The sequence below is a fragment of the Hyposmocoma kahamanoa genome, unplaced genomic scaffold (assembly GCF_003589595.1).
Source record: "Hyposmocoma kahamanoa isolate Upper Pololo Valley unplaced genomic scaffold, ASM358959v1 168, whole genome shotgun sequence".
Classification (NCBI taxonomy): Eukaryota; Metazoa; Arthropoda; class Insecta; order Lepidoptera; family Cosmopterigidae; genus Hyposmocoma; species Hyposmocoma kahamanoa.
The window spans coordinates 855,917-873,752 of record NW_020653608.1 but is presented as its reverse complement, the minus strand read 5'-3'; the positions used below and the strand labels follow the sequence as shown (position 1 = coordinate 873,752).

Here is a 17,836-nt window from a genome sequence, read left to right as displayed (position 1 = left end):
AACTGAACATATATTTTATCTATACAAAAAATGTAAAAGAAAACATTCATCTTCCATTTTTTTTTTTCACTAATAAATAATATTGCTTCATCACAAATCAGTCATTGCATCAGTCTAGTTAGTGCTTTACTAATATTATACTTCCCCGTGACATCAAATCGGTAACATAGTATTGACAGATAATGATTACGACAAAAGTAAACGTACTTATCACATGTGTTGGTGTATTCTTACTTATAGTTCTCTAGTTCTACCTTCAAGAACCGCACTTATGTTTTAAGAGAGAATAGAAGCATTAGGGACTCGCCACATTTATTCACAGTAAATCACTTTGAGTCGGTTAGAAAAACTTTTATGTCCGTGCAATAAGACGTAGCGCGTTTCACTTTGCCACTTACAATACTAGGAACAATAACAAACTGATAAGTACCAAAAACGAGATTGAAAAGAACTGCTAAGCAAGGTTACTGTCTAAAGATAAAATTATACAACGAACTACCACCGACTATATCCGAATTGCCCGAGTTAGAATTCAAAAGAAATATAAAAAAAATTTAATTGAAAGTCCATTCTATAAAGTTGACGACTATTTTGAAATATGCATTAAAAAAAATGCTTATTTTTTATAACATTTAATGCATCTATTGATAATTTATTACTTAAGCAGTTTATATCATAACAATATATTAAATAAACAACGCACACACTCAACATAGCCCCCGCACTAGGAAAACCCTGTGTCGCGGGTGCCATGGACATACACATAGACTACCACAAATTACACCCAAACTCACGAGAGAAATAAATGTAAGCCATACAAATATTTCTCCCAGCCCGGGAATCGAACCTGGGACCCCTGCGTGGCAGTCCGGCATGGAAACCGTTCGGCCACTGAGGCAGTTATTATTATTAATTTAATATTTTAATTGTGTGTGGACGCGCAAATAATTAAATTCAGTTATGTAATACATTAAAAGTTAGTAGTGAATGACTTTGATAAGATAAGAAATTTTGTACTATTGACGTGCTAAATGTTACGAGCTGGTGACGTGGCAAATAAAGAATTTGAATTTGGATCGCCGACACGAAACGCACAACGTCAAGTTTTCGCTCTTATCACATGGACATGAAAAAAATCTGAGCGGCTTAATCCGATTTTGTGTCGATGTGTGGTGATTCCCTTATGGTGTAGTGTTGCGTACATTTCTCAATTCGCCCGGTGTACGTATGGTCATCCTCTATATCAGAGAAAAACTAGAAACGTACGCAATGTCGATACCTAAGTAGGCACTTCATAGAAAACCGGTGACCATTGACTTGGTATATAGGTAACGTGACCATACATCCCGCTTTTAAGCTTCTTATCCCGCTGTCCTCAAAATACTTAACAATGTCCCGCTTTCACAAAACGGACACGTGACAATAAATTAAAAAAAAAAATGGCGCAAAAACGTAAAATATATAAAGCCAGCCTATATAAGTTTTTCGTTTTAGTTTTTTTTAATTCTTCATTAAAAATTTCGGAAGTTTAGTTTCGGAACACGCGTTTTATTTTTAAAACAATAATAATATCACAGGCATCCTGCTCTGACTGAAGAAAATAATGGTCACGTTACATATAGCGAAGTCATAAAACTGTGGATGCCGTTAATATCTTCACTAGGCACAAATTAGTATAGCGTAAGAGTCGACTTCGACAGCTAATATCTAACTTGGTAGGCCTTAGTGAGCGTATCACTGCTCCCTTGCTTCAAGTTATCACTAATTTATTAACCAGGTACCCCCCGATCAGCATTGTCACCCTTACAATTTCGTTATATCAGTACCACATGCCTATTTCTTGCTTCGTATTATCTCGTGAAAGCGGTATGGTGGTGTAATGGCGAGGCGGTGCTGATCGCACGCTGTGTGTATATATATAAGCGATAACCTTTATTTGCTTATTTATTTGCTACAAGATCACAGATGAGAAGTTGAGCAGAGAGGAAACTTAGCCATTATTTTTATCAATGTATAGGAGAATTAACAAGGATTTTCCTTATTGTACGCCATAGGCAATTGTTTAATTACTAAAATATAATTCAATACTAAGTACCTACACGTAAATATAATTTTCATCTAAGCTACCTCTCAAGCTCTTATGAAGTAAAATAGACTTTACACTTTTGTATATTTGGTGGCTTTTTACATGAAAAAACCTGTAGATGTCTACAGGGAATAGCTACTTGAAGTTAACGGAGAAATTATAACTATTTTTTTATAATTTAATTATTAAGAGAATTTCACTAAAATGCAGGCGAATGCCTTAAATAGCTAAACTTATTCGTGGCAGACTTTTAAATGTGAGATTTTTTGTACTGGTATTTAACTCGTAAATATAATCGTTGTTATAAATATATAATCTGGTGTCGATGTGTCGGGTATTGGGTGTGCTAAAACAATGCACACTTTAGCACAACGCCCCTAGCCAATTTTTTGCATGACCGCGGTGATATGTGCTGAAAGTGTCTTGGTACCATGCGGTTTATGGGTGGTGCCCCTTATTTTGATACTGTTAGTAGTGTTATTTTCTATAATTAATCCACATTCTGCCACATTATGATAAAATTCTTAATTTTAAATGTAAGAAATATACAATTCATTCATCTTAAGCTGTAGGCGATTATGAAGTAGATCATCTATGAACACAAAATACGGCTCGCTTATCCATAATTGTAATATACATACACTTATGTATCACGTTTGAAATTTCCAATATAATAAGTTTAATAAGATACAATAGCCCTATATATAGGATTCTATATATTATTTTACCTCTCAGATCGTATATACATAAATATTGCATGTGTTAAATTCTATATTGTTCAGTTTAGTATATAAACATTTTTCAGGGCAACAGCAAGTTCAAAACTTAGCACGAAATAATCACACGGTTAAAAGAAAAGCCCAATTGTCCGGTCGAGACTTTCTCTAATAGATAAATCTGGTCAATAGTGTCTGGTCTGTTATCGGCCAGTCATATACAGGGTGGCTTTTTTTTATCAATAGCCAAATTTTTCTACACATTAGGTATAGGTCATTCAAAGTATTTCCCCAAAATAATAAATCGATAATGTATGGTTACCTAGTCAAAAACACCATGCTAGTCTTGCCGAGGAATGAAAGTACACACCCGGGTGAAGAGTTACTTTTAAAATCCAGAGATCGATCCGAGCAGAAAGTGTTCCAAGCCTTCACAATCTGGGAGTCAAAACCCCAAGGACACTCAATAGTGTCACATCCTGTATAGCGACCGGCGTCAAAAAAGATCACAACACATGAGATGCATTTAATTATGCGTGACCGTGGTTCGTGTGTGCAAGCCGTCATTAAGTGGATAAATTTTCCTTCAATCGTTAACGAAAATAGCACACAAAACAATTGCCTGGGCAATTTTTTTATCGAGTGAATTAAGAACAGCCTTTGTTTCAAAGTTAGTGACACAATTGATTTTGCCACTAATCTAAAAAATGTAAGTAATATACAATCATCCTCGAAAAGCTTTTCATAAAACCGTTGCATACTTAAAGTAATTCAGCTAAAATTAAAAATAAAACCATAACAACCATAGAGAAAGCGAAATTAATATACATACGTACTTAACATAATTATAACTTAAATCTTACAGTGACCCAGGGTTTTCGTTGTTGCTTACATGCCGTTTCTCTCCTGACTGTCATAGCTAGAAATCGGCAAATTTTCACATCTTGACGTCATCGGATACAATAAGACAATTTTAGGCCAATTTTAAACTATAAACATTGATGTAACAGTTAAATTGTTAGAACTCAGTGTCAAATAGAACTTGGAACTTTACCCGGAATTGAACCTTATTACCCCGAATTGATATCGGATATGATGATCCACCGAAGACGAGGCTTAAGGTCTATAAAATATAATGGATTGAATTTTACTTAGTGTATGTCCGTCTAAGTAGCAAAAAAAAATTACCAAGGCTCTATGGTTTTAAACGTTTAACGGAAAAAATTAAAAAAATAACAATAGGAACAATGTTGGGCAAAAAATAGATTCTCATTTTGTTTCATAAATGAAATGCTAGTACATATCATATTTTACAGGTAAAACTGAGGACTAGTCTTAACCGATGACGCCATGTTTTATACTAAACATATAGGAAATACACTTTTAAGTATATCATGTCAAGTTCGTTCTAGTAATGAGTTATATTTACATATAAAAAATGAATGCTGAGTATGATCGTACGTCTATCGACAAAAATGGCAAATGCAGCAGATACTTGAGGAGAGAGACGACACTTGAAAGTAACAACAAGAAATATTTTATTGCCAATCTCTACAAACACAAGTTTGATTAAATAACCGATTTTTAGATGAGCAAATTTATAGATAGATATCTTTAATTTATGGATCCAGAATATCTTTGTAATTTAATCGATCTCAAAGCCGAAATATTTCACTTATTCATGGGCCAAACCGTACTTAAAATATGCGTTCTATTTCTACGTTCCGGATTTATAAAACCTTTGACTTTATATGTCGGGAAAAAAAATGATGGCGTTGAAACATGGTGCCATCTTTATATAATAATAAAATTATAAATATCTTATTTACTTTCTTTTCTTATCATAATGATTGACTATTTTCGAACATGGGATCTAAATGCATTTAGGGACACTATATACCATTGTTTAAAATAATATTTCGTACTATGTAGTATCACATCTATCACTATGAGTTTCTACGGTGTTTTGAAAAGGGTTTCGAATATACAGTCCAATAGAGTTCATTTTTAAATGTGTACAAAAATATTTTGATTTGTTTGCCATTTTAAAGCCTAGTTATTAGGAACTCGACCCGTTTGGTAATGATAGGTATAGGTCTTATGAATTTCTCAGGCTCTTTTAAATTTCTTTTAGTATAGTACAATGGATCAATCACGATCGTACATCGTGTACAAGGTTCGTTTGACCAATCACGTTTCCTTATTTAAACAAGACGGTGTTCAAAGTCTGCAAGTGGCCCAATCAAGTTCCCTTGAAAGAAAAAAAAAAATTGAACCAATCACCAACGTCCAAACAAATGAAGGTTTTCATAACTTTGTGTGTTGCCTATTGGTCGGTATATTCGATAAAGAGGTATACAGGAAAGAACAAAGCTATTGCAATGTGATGTCATCTTGTAAGTGAACCCAAAGGGGAATAGTTCTAATTATAGTAAGTGAGCATTCTACTTAAGCATAGCATGATATATTGTTTAATGTATTTAACCGTGTATGTATACGAAATACGGGTGTCTTTATTGGACTAGAGTATGGTAAACATTTTTGTCTATTCGTAGTTGCGACTTTAGACATAATAGAAAATTTTAACAAACTTAGTATTTTTTGTTCTTAGAACTTAATTGCTGATTTTTACGACGCTTTTAAGCTAAAGTTCTGAACGCATTGCAGGGTAACATCACTTGGTGCGATATTAATTATAAATTCAATATGGCCGCCGCCGCGAGATGGCGGTACATATTATTATATTTTTTAGACAATACCACCCCGGGGATCGGTTACTAAAATACAATAATTGTTAAGTTTTTAAAACTCTTTTCTAGGACCATGTCCCGAGAAATTGATGTTTTTCTTTGACGAAAGCAGTTCGACATCAAACTAAAACTAAACGGGTCAGCAAGTTTCGAACAATCGTACGGACGCGGTCGTCGCAAACGAAACCTTAGAGATAGCGGACCACTGGAGCGGTCGCGGAAGAGACGTGTGACGGTAAGGTAGTCGCGGCCCGGCCGGGCGCGGAGGCCTCAGCGCAGGCGCGCGAAGGCGGCGACGCGCAGGCGCGCGCGGCGCTAGCTGGGCGCCGGCTGCTCGGCGCGCGCGTCGCGCGGCCCCACGCCGGCCAGCTTCAGCAGAGCCTCGGCCGTGCGCCGCTCCTCGCCGCTGCCGCTGTACGAGTGCTCGTCGCGCGCGCAGCGGGAGATCACCAGGTGCGCGGCCGGCGGCAGCTGTTCGAACAACCAAAGGGGTGGTTTGGTGGCCTGTGTGTGGTGGAAGACTGCGCACGGACCGATCTGGGGTCAGAACTGGACCTCGAAGGTCCCTGCGCTTGCGGAGGCTAAGGATGCACGACTTTTAAAATCATGTACCTTTGAATCGATCCACAGACCGGATCGTATGCTCTTGATATAAAAAAAGTAGACAGCCTTTTTGGCTTCAGTCGATTACGACTTCCATTTATAGTGATACTAGCCAGTGAGAAAACACGGAACTAGCCTCAATCGCCAAATATTGTAAACCTATTTTACCATGATATTACCAAATTGCTTTCTTTAAAAAGAAAAAGTTTTGTTAAAATTATGAATACGATCTAGACGAGTCGATTCGCCTTAATGTTGAATCGATTTACTTAAAAACTTTCAAAAAACCGCTAGATCGTATATAAGATAACTATAATCAACACTTATGCAAACAGGAAAGGAGGTGTTCAAGGAGCAAGTAATAAGATGCATCACTAACGTGTGTCTTGTGTTGAATACAATACAAGCAACTGCCAACTATACTCCGCCCAACCATCTATTTAACTTTTGACACTTAAAACTCTAATCAATTAGTGATGTCCTAATGCGTTTCCGATTCGATTTTTTGCAACAATCAATTTTATTTATGAAGAAGTTATAATCGTGAATGTGAGCGGGTTCAAAAAAGAAGATATTGTCTGATTGGGATCGTGATGTTGCGTTTGACAGTTTGTGTACTCAACAATTAATAATTAATATCAATGAGGATTCAAGTGATAATTCCCGTTCTCCTCATGGAGAAGACTCCGACGATTCATTATAATAAACAATAAGAATTTATTATAATTATTCATAATTGATTTCATCATAATTTATAAGACAGGTACCAAAATTTATCAATTTGAATAATCTTCGTTACATAATCTGTTTGCTTAATACGCATCGGAGCTAAAGAGAACGTCGCTTGACTAAAATTAAAAAATAAAAGAGTCCAGGGAGTATCGCATATTTTGTCTATGGTTGTATGTCAATCATTACGGAACTTCGGAGGTATGCATATGTCAAAAGTTGAATAAATGGTTGGACGGAGTATAGAAGCGAATATTGTGTTTTCATATGACTGCGGTTGCGGCAACCGGCGCCTATGTCGATTTCATATCACTTATATGAAAATAGAATATTCGCTCCTAGTTGCCGGTTGCTTGTATACAATACAAGTCATATTTGCGTGGCGCCTAAGTAGTGTAATCGTCGCGTTCGGTACGCACGCGGATCGTGTATTTTATGACAAGAGTTTATTATTATAGTATTATGTTAATAACTCTTACTTAATAGATTGAATCATGTAAATAGAACCTTGGGTAACACAAAATTACAAATTTAGTTAGGTATGTATAATTTAAAAAATAAAATTTCTGACCAGCTTCGAAAAGTGATATCTTGTAAAATATTTAATCGAATAAGCAACTTGCCTCTGTGGCCGAACGTTTACCATGCTGGTCTGTCACGCAGAAGTTCTGGGTTCGATTCCCGGATAAGAGAAATATTTGTATGGTCTACCTTTATTTCTCTCATGAGTTTGGTTTGGGTGCAATTTTTGGTTGTCTATGTGTGTGTCTGTGGCATCCGCGATACAGAGTTTCCCTAGTGCGATGCCATGAGTGTGTGTGTTTAAAAAAATCCTTAGAATTGTTTACTGCGAATGTCAAGTAATGATCAAATAATAGGCATTGCTTTCGAATTGTTTAGCTACCAAAATGTAGATGACCTTAGATTGTGCATGCCAATATCGGTAAAACATGAGGACATATAAATGTACACGATACTAAAAATGAATTACTGTGAAATGTACATGGACCCTTAGAAAAGATCTGGTCGTAAACTTATAAAAATGCCTATTTCCGATAGCAATAAATCGACAGTGGAAATTTGAAATGTCGTAAAGAATATTTTGTCGTAATGGAAAAGGTTCCTTACGACATTACAAAATTCGATACATCGACGAAATGATTACCCTTGTATCGACAGTGCAAATTTGAAATGTCCTAAGAGGCATTTTGTGCAAATGTCCCTTACGACTTTTCAAATTTCCACCATCGAAATATTTTCTAAAAAAGGTGGAGATCGTTCGCAATTGAAGGTATTTCCAACTGGCTCGCACTATCACATGGTGTACAAAATAAAAAGCGTGAGGTACCTGATCGAGTACTGCCGGGCCGTACTTCATGGCGAGCACAGTGGCGGCGGCCAGATATTCGTCGGCGCCGGGTTCCGGGGGCGGCGATCCGGCCAGGCGCCGCGCCAGGAACGGGAACAGAGACGGGTCCGGCGCGTTCTTCGCCGGTGGCGGTGTGTCGGGAGGCAGCGGTGGGATCGGCTGTCGCCCGAACGCCTGGCGTACAGACACGATCGATACAGTCACGCATTCTCATGCGTCAAAATTCATTCCAAGTTCAAATTGGCTTCTCGTCCACGGTACATTTCGTTCTAAATTCGAATGGAGCAATCGTATGGCTTTATTCGAAACTCAAACTGACCACTTGCATAGGCGTTATGACTATTACTTATACCATTTTTAACGGCAAAACAATGATAATGCCAAACATATTTATCAAATATATCTACAATACGATAATGTTCAAGGAATTCGTTATAGCTTTGATATTATAATCTCAAGATCTCGCAATGTCAAATTCTGCTGTTACTCGCCACAACAGGTTCTACGGCACGCGATTCGATGGGAAGTATTGTAAAACTTCAAGTGACACTTAGATATTATACAAGGTGTTTTTATGGTCTTCGAGTACAATCCACCTAATGGAAAATGATAATCGCCGCTTGTGGATGTGGAAATGGGCATATTTGGGCATATCTTTATATAATAATAATGTGCCAGACGGCCACACCACATGGTCTCCAACTATGGAAACCACTGCAATATGAATACCTGAGCAACGGATTTTACTCAGATATGCTTCCCAGAATATCCAGGACAAACCTATTTAAAAAAAAGTTCATTCCAAATTCATCCTACTGGGAATCAAAATTGAAACCTCCTAGTCTGCGTCTCACAAGGCAAAATCGTTGGCTCACCAAGGTCATCAATGTCTCCAGTGTTCGTTAAATGAACCAATTGAAACGGGCCCAGTATACTAGTCCCACGTATACTGGCTAATATTTACGGGGCACCATGTATAATTAGTAAATGTCATACCTGTAATAACGTAGACCGATGTTGAGGATCCACGGTCCATAGAGAACCCTTGCCCAGGCCGGGAGCGGCAGCAACCTGTAACATTAGCAGGTAAATGTTAATAACTCATCGACTATACTTATTGACACGGAATTCAGAAAGTTTTGTGTCCATATAAAATAAGAGCGAAAAGTATTAATGCAATAAATTATAGTAAAAATAAAAACTAACCTTATGAAAGCACTTGTTCAATGACAAATTATGTCTAACGCTGTTCTTCCAGCCCTGTGGCGCGTGCTTGAAGTATGGGAAGTGGCGGACGATCCAGGCGTATATCTCTTTGACAGGCAACGCCCTCGCCGGCGCGGCTTCGATGGCCATGAAGATCAGGCAGGAGAAGGAGTAAGGTGGCTTCGTGTGTGTGGCGACAGCCGGTGGGGAAGGAGGAGCTTTGCACGGGGTGCGGGGAGGGGATGGAACTCGAGCGACTGGTGGTGGCGTTTTTGATGTCTCTGTCTGTGGACAAGATGTCAAACGTGGTGAATTATATAAATGGTTAGCCTACATTATAGTCCCTCTACTGTGCACAGCGAGTTTAGCAGAATATCCACGGGGGGGATTAGGGAAATTCACACACATATTTAAATTGCTTTGCAGATGTGTGCACGTGCGTATACGTATCCGCACGATGTTGGTATTCATCAAAAAGTCATGGTAAATTTCAAATTAAATTTGGCATATACATTTTGAAAAACTCACGAGGTACAAGGTCGGATTCGAACCTACTGCCCTTTGTTGGAGAGGCGGTCAACGTCAAACCATTAGTCTATCATTAATAAAAAAATTATAACGGATGGCAAATCGGAGATGTAATTCATATGCAACATATTTGTTACGCTATTTTACCACATTCATACCGGTTACGTGCTACAATTTGCATTCGATAAAAACGCAGCCCCTGCCGAAGTAATACCGCTTCTTAAGTCAAATTGTACAGTAGCATGATGATTTTAATAATGCCCGTTAGACACTACGTGGCGCTCGTGCGCATGAAATCGTAATCCGTTTTTATTATCACATTAGGAAACATCACGAAGTAATCTGTTACGATAAGCATAGTTACGGTTATAAAAACATTTACGTTAGAGAGTGTTTAAAACTCTTCCCAATTAGATATTTTGTACCTCGTATTATAATATACATATTGGATCTAATTAATCGGCGAATAATTTAAACGACGTTACAGTGATTTGGGTTAACGTTTCCCGTTAGACACATAAAATATGAAATGACTGGCTTCCTCATGTAAGAACGGTAGTGCCCCAATCGTTGTCGATATTCAGACGAAACTACACTAATAAAAACCAGGAGGACTGAATTCGAAGACCTATTAGTATGATGACATTAAGTCCTAAAAAGTAGAATAAAATTAGCAACCATACAGCCATACCAATTACCTGAGGCCTTACCATAAACTCTTATTACAGTTTAGTATAGGTTCGCAACGACAAAAAAGCAGGATGGTGATATACATGTCACGATGCGACATCTTTCCATCGTCAATACACCTTTTTATCACCTTTTCGCTGGTTCCTGGCCACTTGTTTTCAAATTTTAAATCGTTCTTTAATTCCTTTGCTTTGTCATTCTCATTTTGTTTCGTTCCGTCGACACACAGAGTGTGTCGCTTAATAGCTGATGAAAAGAAAACTTTAAAATATTTTTTATAAACTCGGATTTATTCCCACCATTACTTTTCCTTTTGAATTTTGAACTTTAAACTCGCTAAGCAAGATGTGTGGAGGCTACTACGCTCTCCAGGCTATATTACAATCAACAGGATATGCTTAAGTGGTGCCAGCAGTGCGTGACACGCGCTTCGTACGCTTCATGTAGCGCTGACTCACAACGATTAATTTTATATACTAAACTAATAACCGTAATAAGAGTTAATTCCCTGGTCCTATCAGTGTTAGAGCAACGCAATTAACTCGGGGCACGAAAAACATCCTAGCCAGAACCAATTTCAAAAAAGATCCCAATATGGTCCATCGAGAATTCGAACCTTCTTTTCATCAGTAAAAAAAGAGTATAGCTGAATTGAACAAAAATAATTTGGAAAAAAAAAAAAAAAAAAAAAAAAAAAAGAATATGACGGGACGAACAAGTCGTGGGCCTAGTGGTAAGCGACACGCCTGTCTAAAAACAGTTGCAAAGCCACTCAGAGCTTTAAAACCCAAAGATGTGGGGGGTACTGCAATTGCGCCCGAAAAACTTGAAGTACCATGTGCCTGTAATTTCACCAGCACCCCTTATCCTTCCAAACCGGAACGCAGTAATGCTCATATTACCCTTGGCAGAAATAGGTAAGATGGCAGTATTGCCCAAGACGAACCATTTCACTACGAGCTCTACTTCTACAAAAATACTAAACTACCAAGTCACCGGAGAAAAAGTGGGAAAAACTGCTTTGCTATATCAAATAATTTAAGTATTTATCATTAAATAACGGTCTTATGAAAAATATACGATACACCTAAGGATATTGTCTAAAGAATGTGCTAATGTGTTACACGATAGGATGTACTTTACCCGATCATATAGAATCCTAAAAACAGGATTAAATAAAAGTAAAACAAACTATTTAAGAATAAAATACCTAACTTCGCATACAATATTTTTATATGGAGATATTTCTGTTTAAGTATTACAGAAAACCCGCAAAATTTTCGTTTTTACTACCATATACCATATAATAATAATAACGCACACACTCAACTTAGCCCCGCACTAAGGAAACCCTGTGTCGCGGGTACCATGGATACATACATACACAACCATAAATTACACCTAAAATAGATAAATAAATGTAGGCTATACAAATATTTCTCCCTGCCCGGAAATCGAACCTGTGACCTCTGCGTGGCAGTCCGGCATGGAAACCGTTCGACCATGGAGGCAGTTACTGAAATCCTATTAGTTATTAAATTCACATTTATCACAAATTATTTGCAAATTACCCCGTGCCGCCCCGCCCATTGTCCCGTCAGTCGCCATGAGGCGTTTGTCGATGTCGGATCTGTGTCAAATTTTCTCCGTCTGTTCTTATTTTATTCATATTAATTTACAGCGCGCAGATTGCGGGACGCGAGGGGCGACCCCCACACCTCGCCTCCTAAAAACTGGACTCCGTTGAAATACCTCCTTAGGTTACATTATGATTGTAGCTCAAACGTGATAATGGTTATAATACTAATTTCAATTAGGGAAGTTCGCATTAACACCATACAGGGCAGCCGCAAACAAAACATTTGTATAGCTCTGTGACGTGATTAATCGTTTACTACCGACACTTGTTCAAATAAAATTATACACAGCGACATACATATTACATTTTTACACATTATTGCTGCGTGTTACGACAATGCCAAGGTGCACCACGATATAGGAAGTTAATAATTTACGGTGCATTAACGCCATGACTCATAAAGTTACTGCGTTACGTTTACGCTTATGAATAAACTTAAAACCCGTGCTAATCTTAACCTGCTCAATAAGCGACATTTCCAAAAAAAAATATTTCTGGGGATCTGGTTTTAAGTTCTTGCGACTGTTTTAAATTAACTTTATTTAACTTAATTAAATTATAAATTAAATTAAAAAAAAAGCCGAACACAAAAGTCACTCATCCCCTAGTTTGCCACTCTTAAGAGGTGGAATACCTTCAAATTTAAAAGGGACCACTAGGTATCCCCTTTCCAACAAAAAAAAGAATCATCAAAATCGTTTCGCAAATGGAGTTATCGCGTAACATACATAAAAAACATCGAATTGAGAACCTCCTCCTTTTTTGAAGTCGGTTAATTATTAAACTTAAAATTACACAATAATTAGTTCCGCAGACTATCTTTCTTCACCAAAGCTAGGGTTGACTATGGGTTGGTTGGAGAGAGCTTTTCTAGAGATAAGCTTAAATTTGTATGTCCTTTGTAACATGTGTTTTAAATGCATTTTCTTTGTGCAATAAGTTTTAAGCGAAAGTGCACTTTAAACTCATTGCAACATGACTTACATTTCTGGACATTTTGATGGTAGTTTCACGTTCCAGTGAACAAAGGTCTCTTAAACATTGAGTACAAGCACAGTCTTTGGAAATGGTGCATATTGCTTCACCTAGATAACAGTTGAAAGTAAGAGCTAAAATCTTACCTTTACTATAACTTGACTTCCCACTAATCTTGAGTCTTCCATATCCCCTTTTGAAAGATTTATACCTGTAAGAATAAAAAATATATATCAATATAAGTAATATAAATATAAAAAATGTCTAATATAATCAGCTTTTAATATTTTCTGCGCTAATTGGGACAAATAACGTATTTTTAAATATCGTATATGAACTAAAATACTGTCCTTAATAAAAAATGGTGGAATTGAGAAAACAGGATTTGGAACTTCAAATTCCATCATAATTTTCTTGAGGTAAGTTATTGTGCCAACACAGGCAAAAATTTCTGAAGTATTATGGTGGCACTTCAGAAGGTCATTTGTGTTTGCGTATTTGACATATTTGGTAAACAATCACCATGTGTGATAAAGTATTTGTCTTGTTTGCCTATTCCACGAAAAAAACTGCAAACACAAGTTACCGCACGCTGGTTGGATTCGCGATGCAGGAAACCCAGTATGCCGTAGGCCTAAGTATTTCCTTTGATGAAAAATCTCAAACAGATATGGACTGCAGTACTAATTAATATGTCATAATTTGTTCTAATTTCCATTATTAACTAGCAATAAATTTAATTTCATAAAAAAATCATGTTATTAAAATAAAATAATTGTAAAACATATGTAGCGTAAACTGGAATGTTCCTTGTAAAATTTAAAAATAAGGTAACTTTTGTAACTATAGTGAAAAATAAGGTGGTTTGCATTAATATTAGACATAACTGGTTGAGGACTTTACCACCTCAGTCAACCGTGACCATGGGACCTGTAAAGGGCCGAAACGTTGGTATGTTTGAAAAAACAAATTTACGCCATTTAAATCCGGAAAAAATAGTGTCATTTCCTAAAAAGCTAAGTTTTTTTAGTGGCATTACAACGTTAAAAGCCTAGCCTTATAGTACGAGTAATAAATAAAAATAATGATGTACATAATATGTTTTTTGTTTTCTTTCTTTGCTACTAATATATTTTGTGTTATTATGATTTTATAAATCGCGCCTTGAATTTGTTAAGCACTAATTACACTTTAATAACAGCTATACCAGTAAATAGGCCTGAAGTATATTAAAATGCGTAAAATATAGGATATTTTTGTTGTTACCAAGTCTATATCTTAATTAAGTTAACGTTTAAATTGTAGATAAAAATATTGGTCTACGACAACATTCATAATAAAAAATAACAATTTGTTTTGCTGCTCTGTACAATCTATGAAATAATATTGTAAATGATGATCGTCAAACAAAAAATTAAAATACACAATAATAATAAAATTAAATATTCTTGAATAATAAAATTAAATATTGTTGCAACAAAATGTTGTTCTCCAACAAGGATCGTCAAAGTTCATAATCAATACAGGACTCAAAGAAATAGCAGCAAATACATTTTGTTCTTCGGAATAATTTTTATTTCCCACACTTGAAGTGTTAATGTTTATAAAAAACTATAGGTGCCGGAATGTACCTTTGCTCAAAAGATAATGAAAAAAAAAAACGCCTTCGCCAATTTCTTTATGGGTATTTAACTGAAAATGCTTTAACCCAATACGTCAGCTTCCCTTCGCCATTGCCGAAGACTTTCTGGTGAAAACAGCTTACCTCTAAGTAGATTTCTGTCCTGTAACCAGCTCAGACTGGTGAGGTCGTCATCATGGTCTGCCGGTGGTAGGTTACCCGCGTTGCCCCCGATCGCCACTCTGTTAAAAATGTATGCAAAAATGAATATTACATAGTACGTGAATGCTTAGGCGCTTCGCAAACTCCATCACAGGAAACTGTGGTTGCTGTGTCCGGTAACGCCGACGATACAGTCGTCGGTTGCTACTTCTGAACACTGGTTCAGTACTTGAATTTCCGAGTGTTACGTCAGTGTCACGATGGTTGTCGATGAATAAATTAATTTTTCTTGTTGTACTGATTACAAGTCAATATTTACAGCCAAATCAACCACGCCAGCAGCAGTTTTAAGTTGCTTACATGGGCCACTTTTTGGACTACAATAGTTTAAACTAAAGAATCTACGAGAAAAACAATGGGGATCAGGTGATGGGAGATGGTAGCAGTAGAGCTCTTTCTGATTGCCACATTACCAATTTCTGCCGCCAAGCATTAATGTGAGCATCACTGCGATCAATGCGACTTAAAGCTCTCAGTGGCACTGCAACTGTTATGGACAGGCGTACCTATCGCTTACTACAAGGCTCACGACGTCAAGGCCTCGGCGCGAGTCAAGGGCCATTAATGTTTGAGACTAGTGCAAGATTGTGGTGAATGGTACAAATTACAGGTGTAGGGTGCAGTCGGGGTGTAGATGTTATGACGATGACTTAGGTGTACTACATTAAATCACCCTCAAAAGTTTATGAAAGTTACCGAACGTCCTATCGTTTACAAAGCACGAATTTAACACGGAAATCGCTAATTATTTTAAATAAAGTCTGGATTTTGGTCAATTTTATTAATTTATTTTAATGCAAGACTAATGCATTCCTGAATTTTTTTATTATAGTCTATTTCACCGATTAACTCCGTAAACGCTGATGGATAACGATATCGCATCCGAATCCGAACTGAACGTTTATAACTCGCATGTTCGGAATAGCTCGGAAAGCACCCTTCGATTCGAAAACGATATCCAATCGAACGATTCGGTTAAAATATTGAAGAGTTCTGAAACAGGCCGTAAACCGAAAAAGCAGCTCAACTGTTGTTTTTAACACTATAATTTTGATAAACTTCCAATACTCGAAGTTCACACGGAAATCTACGCAAACAAAGGCGCGAAAATTTCATTCACTATAGTTTTGAACCTCGTAAATAGAAAGTTTCGAATTTCAAACCTTATTATAGAATGTAGTTTGTGTATAATGTGTTCATTATTATCTAGAGTGACATGTAATACATCGAGAATTTCTTCCTAGTAACCTAGTGTGCGATAAGTGGATAAACTATCACGGTATGCCGCCGAGAATCTTGGCAGTGATTGATAGGCCTGTTCACCGTTTTTGGAGAATGCAAATTTAGCACATTAACTGATCCCCATAACGTATTTCTTACTAAACTATGAAATGTTTTCATATAAACTTCTCAAGCGAAGCAAATCGAAAGATTACAAAAATTGAGTTTAATTTTGTCGTTTAACGACTTTTGAAAGATCAATAATGGATTACATCATCATCGTCAACTTATTACATTTTCACTGCTGGGCACGGTTCTCCTCTAAGGAAAAACCTTAGAGGTTTTCGTCTGCCCTCTCTCTGCCCTTGGAGGAGAGAGGGCAGACGAAAGAGGAGAGAGGAGACAGGAGAGATGAGAGAGGAGAGATGAGAGAGGAGAGATGAGAGAGGAGAGTGGAGAGATGAGAGTGGAGAGATGAGAGAGGAGAGATGAGAGAGGAGAGAGGAGTAGAGGAGAGAGGAGAGAGAGGAGAGAGGAGAGAGGAGAGAGGAGGTATGTACATGCCGCCGCAGGGAGTTGAACCAACTACTTCTCAAGAAGAAGAAGCAATTGTAATTTTTAAGTTATTGAACGTCACGATATTTAACGACGCTATTCAAACTAAGCAAGAGAAGCAAAATTGTTCTCCCACTAGGATACCAACGCATTTTATTATACCAATACTCTTGTAAAACAAGTCTTTCGACTTTACGGGCCTGAACATTTGTTTTGTGTATATTTTCAATTCTAAGGTACTATTTACACAATGACAGCACATGCGTGTGTGCGGTCTACATTAACAGGGTGCTATCACGCCGCTCCCGGTAGTTCTGTGAATGAGTCTGCGTGATTTCATACAAACCAAAACAGTGATTTTGCCACGCCCGCGCTGGTGAGCGATAACTATAGCTATGTTACCTAAAGATTAGGAATACTCACGCAGGTTGTGGCGTTTCCAGGTCAGATTCGTCGGATCCGTCTTCAATATCATCGAAGTTGTCGATGACACGGCCTGAGACCTCTAGTCTGCGAAGCGAGCGACCGCTGGAGGCGACGTGTCTTGCAATCTGTCGAATCAACCGCCTGGGTAGGGGGAGGGAAGCCCGTGCTGCCCTCGCGGGGGACCCGCCGCGCTCGCTGCGCATCGGGGCCATCTGTTGACAAAATACAACAACCTTCAACTAGAGTTGTTTGCCGAGTTCATTTCTCAAGGGACCAGTAAACGACTGCTGAGTTTCTTTCAATAGGTTCGTATTTAACCGCCTCCATGGCCGAACGGTTACTATACCTAGACTGCCACGATTTTCGATTCCCGGGGCGAAAAAAACTTTGTTAGAGTAGCGACACGCTTACCTATAACAGTTCAGTGTTGCTCAAAGCTTTAAATTGCAAAAATCTGAGGGACACTGCCACCGCGACAGTCACCCTGCGACATAAATAAG

At 37.6% G+C, this 17,836-nt stretch overlaps 1 protein-coding gene across 1 annotated transcript; it reads right to left on the bottom strand.

The window, feature by feature from the left end:
* Positions 1–905: 905 nt before the first annotated feature.
* On the bottom strand, positions 906–17,548 carry LOC113225615 (forkhead box protein N3-like). Its single transcript, XM_026457970.1, has 7 exons — positions 17,334–17,548; positions 15,057–15,154; positions 13,438–13,502; positions 9,460–9,744; positions 9,250–9,324; positions 8,233–8,427; positions 906–6,023 (listed from the first exon to the last, which is right to left on the bottom strand). The coding sequence occupies exons 1-7, from the start codon at positions 17,546–17,548 to the stop codon at positions 5,868–5,870; spliced, it is 1,089 nt and encodes a 362-aa protein (XP_026313755.1). The 3' UTR covers positions 906–5,867.
* Positions 17,549–17,836: the final 288 nt, after the last annotated feature.

Coding starts and splice junctions, on each gene's coding strand:
- LOC113225615 (XM_026457970.1), bottom strand. CDS start 17,548: ATGGCCCCGATGCGCAGCGAGCGCGGCGGGTCCCCCGCGAGGGCAGCA. Junction 9,745..13,437: donor GAAGTCAAGTTATAGTAAAG/GTAAGATTTTAG, acceptor TCTTGTCCACAG/ACAGAGACATCAAAAACGCC. Junction 6,024..8,232: donor GCCCGGCAGTACTCGATCAG/GTACCTCACGCT, acceptor TTGTTCGAACAG/CTGCCGCCGGCCGCGCACCT.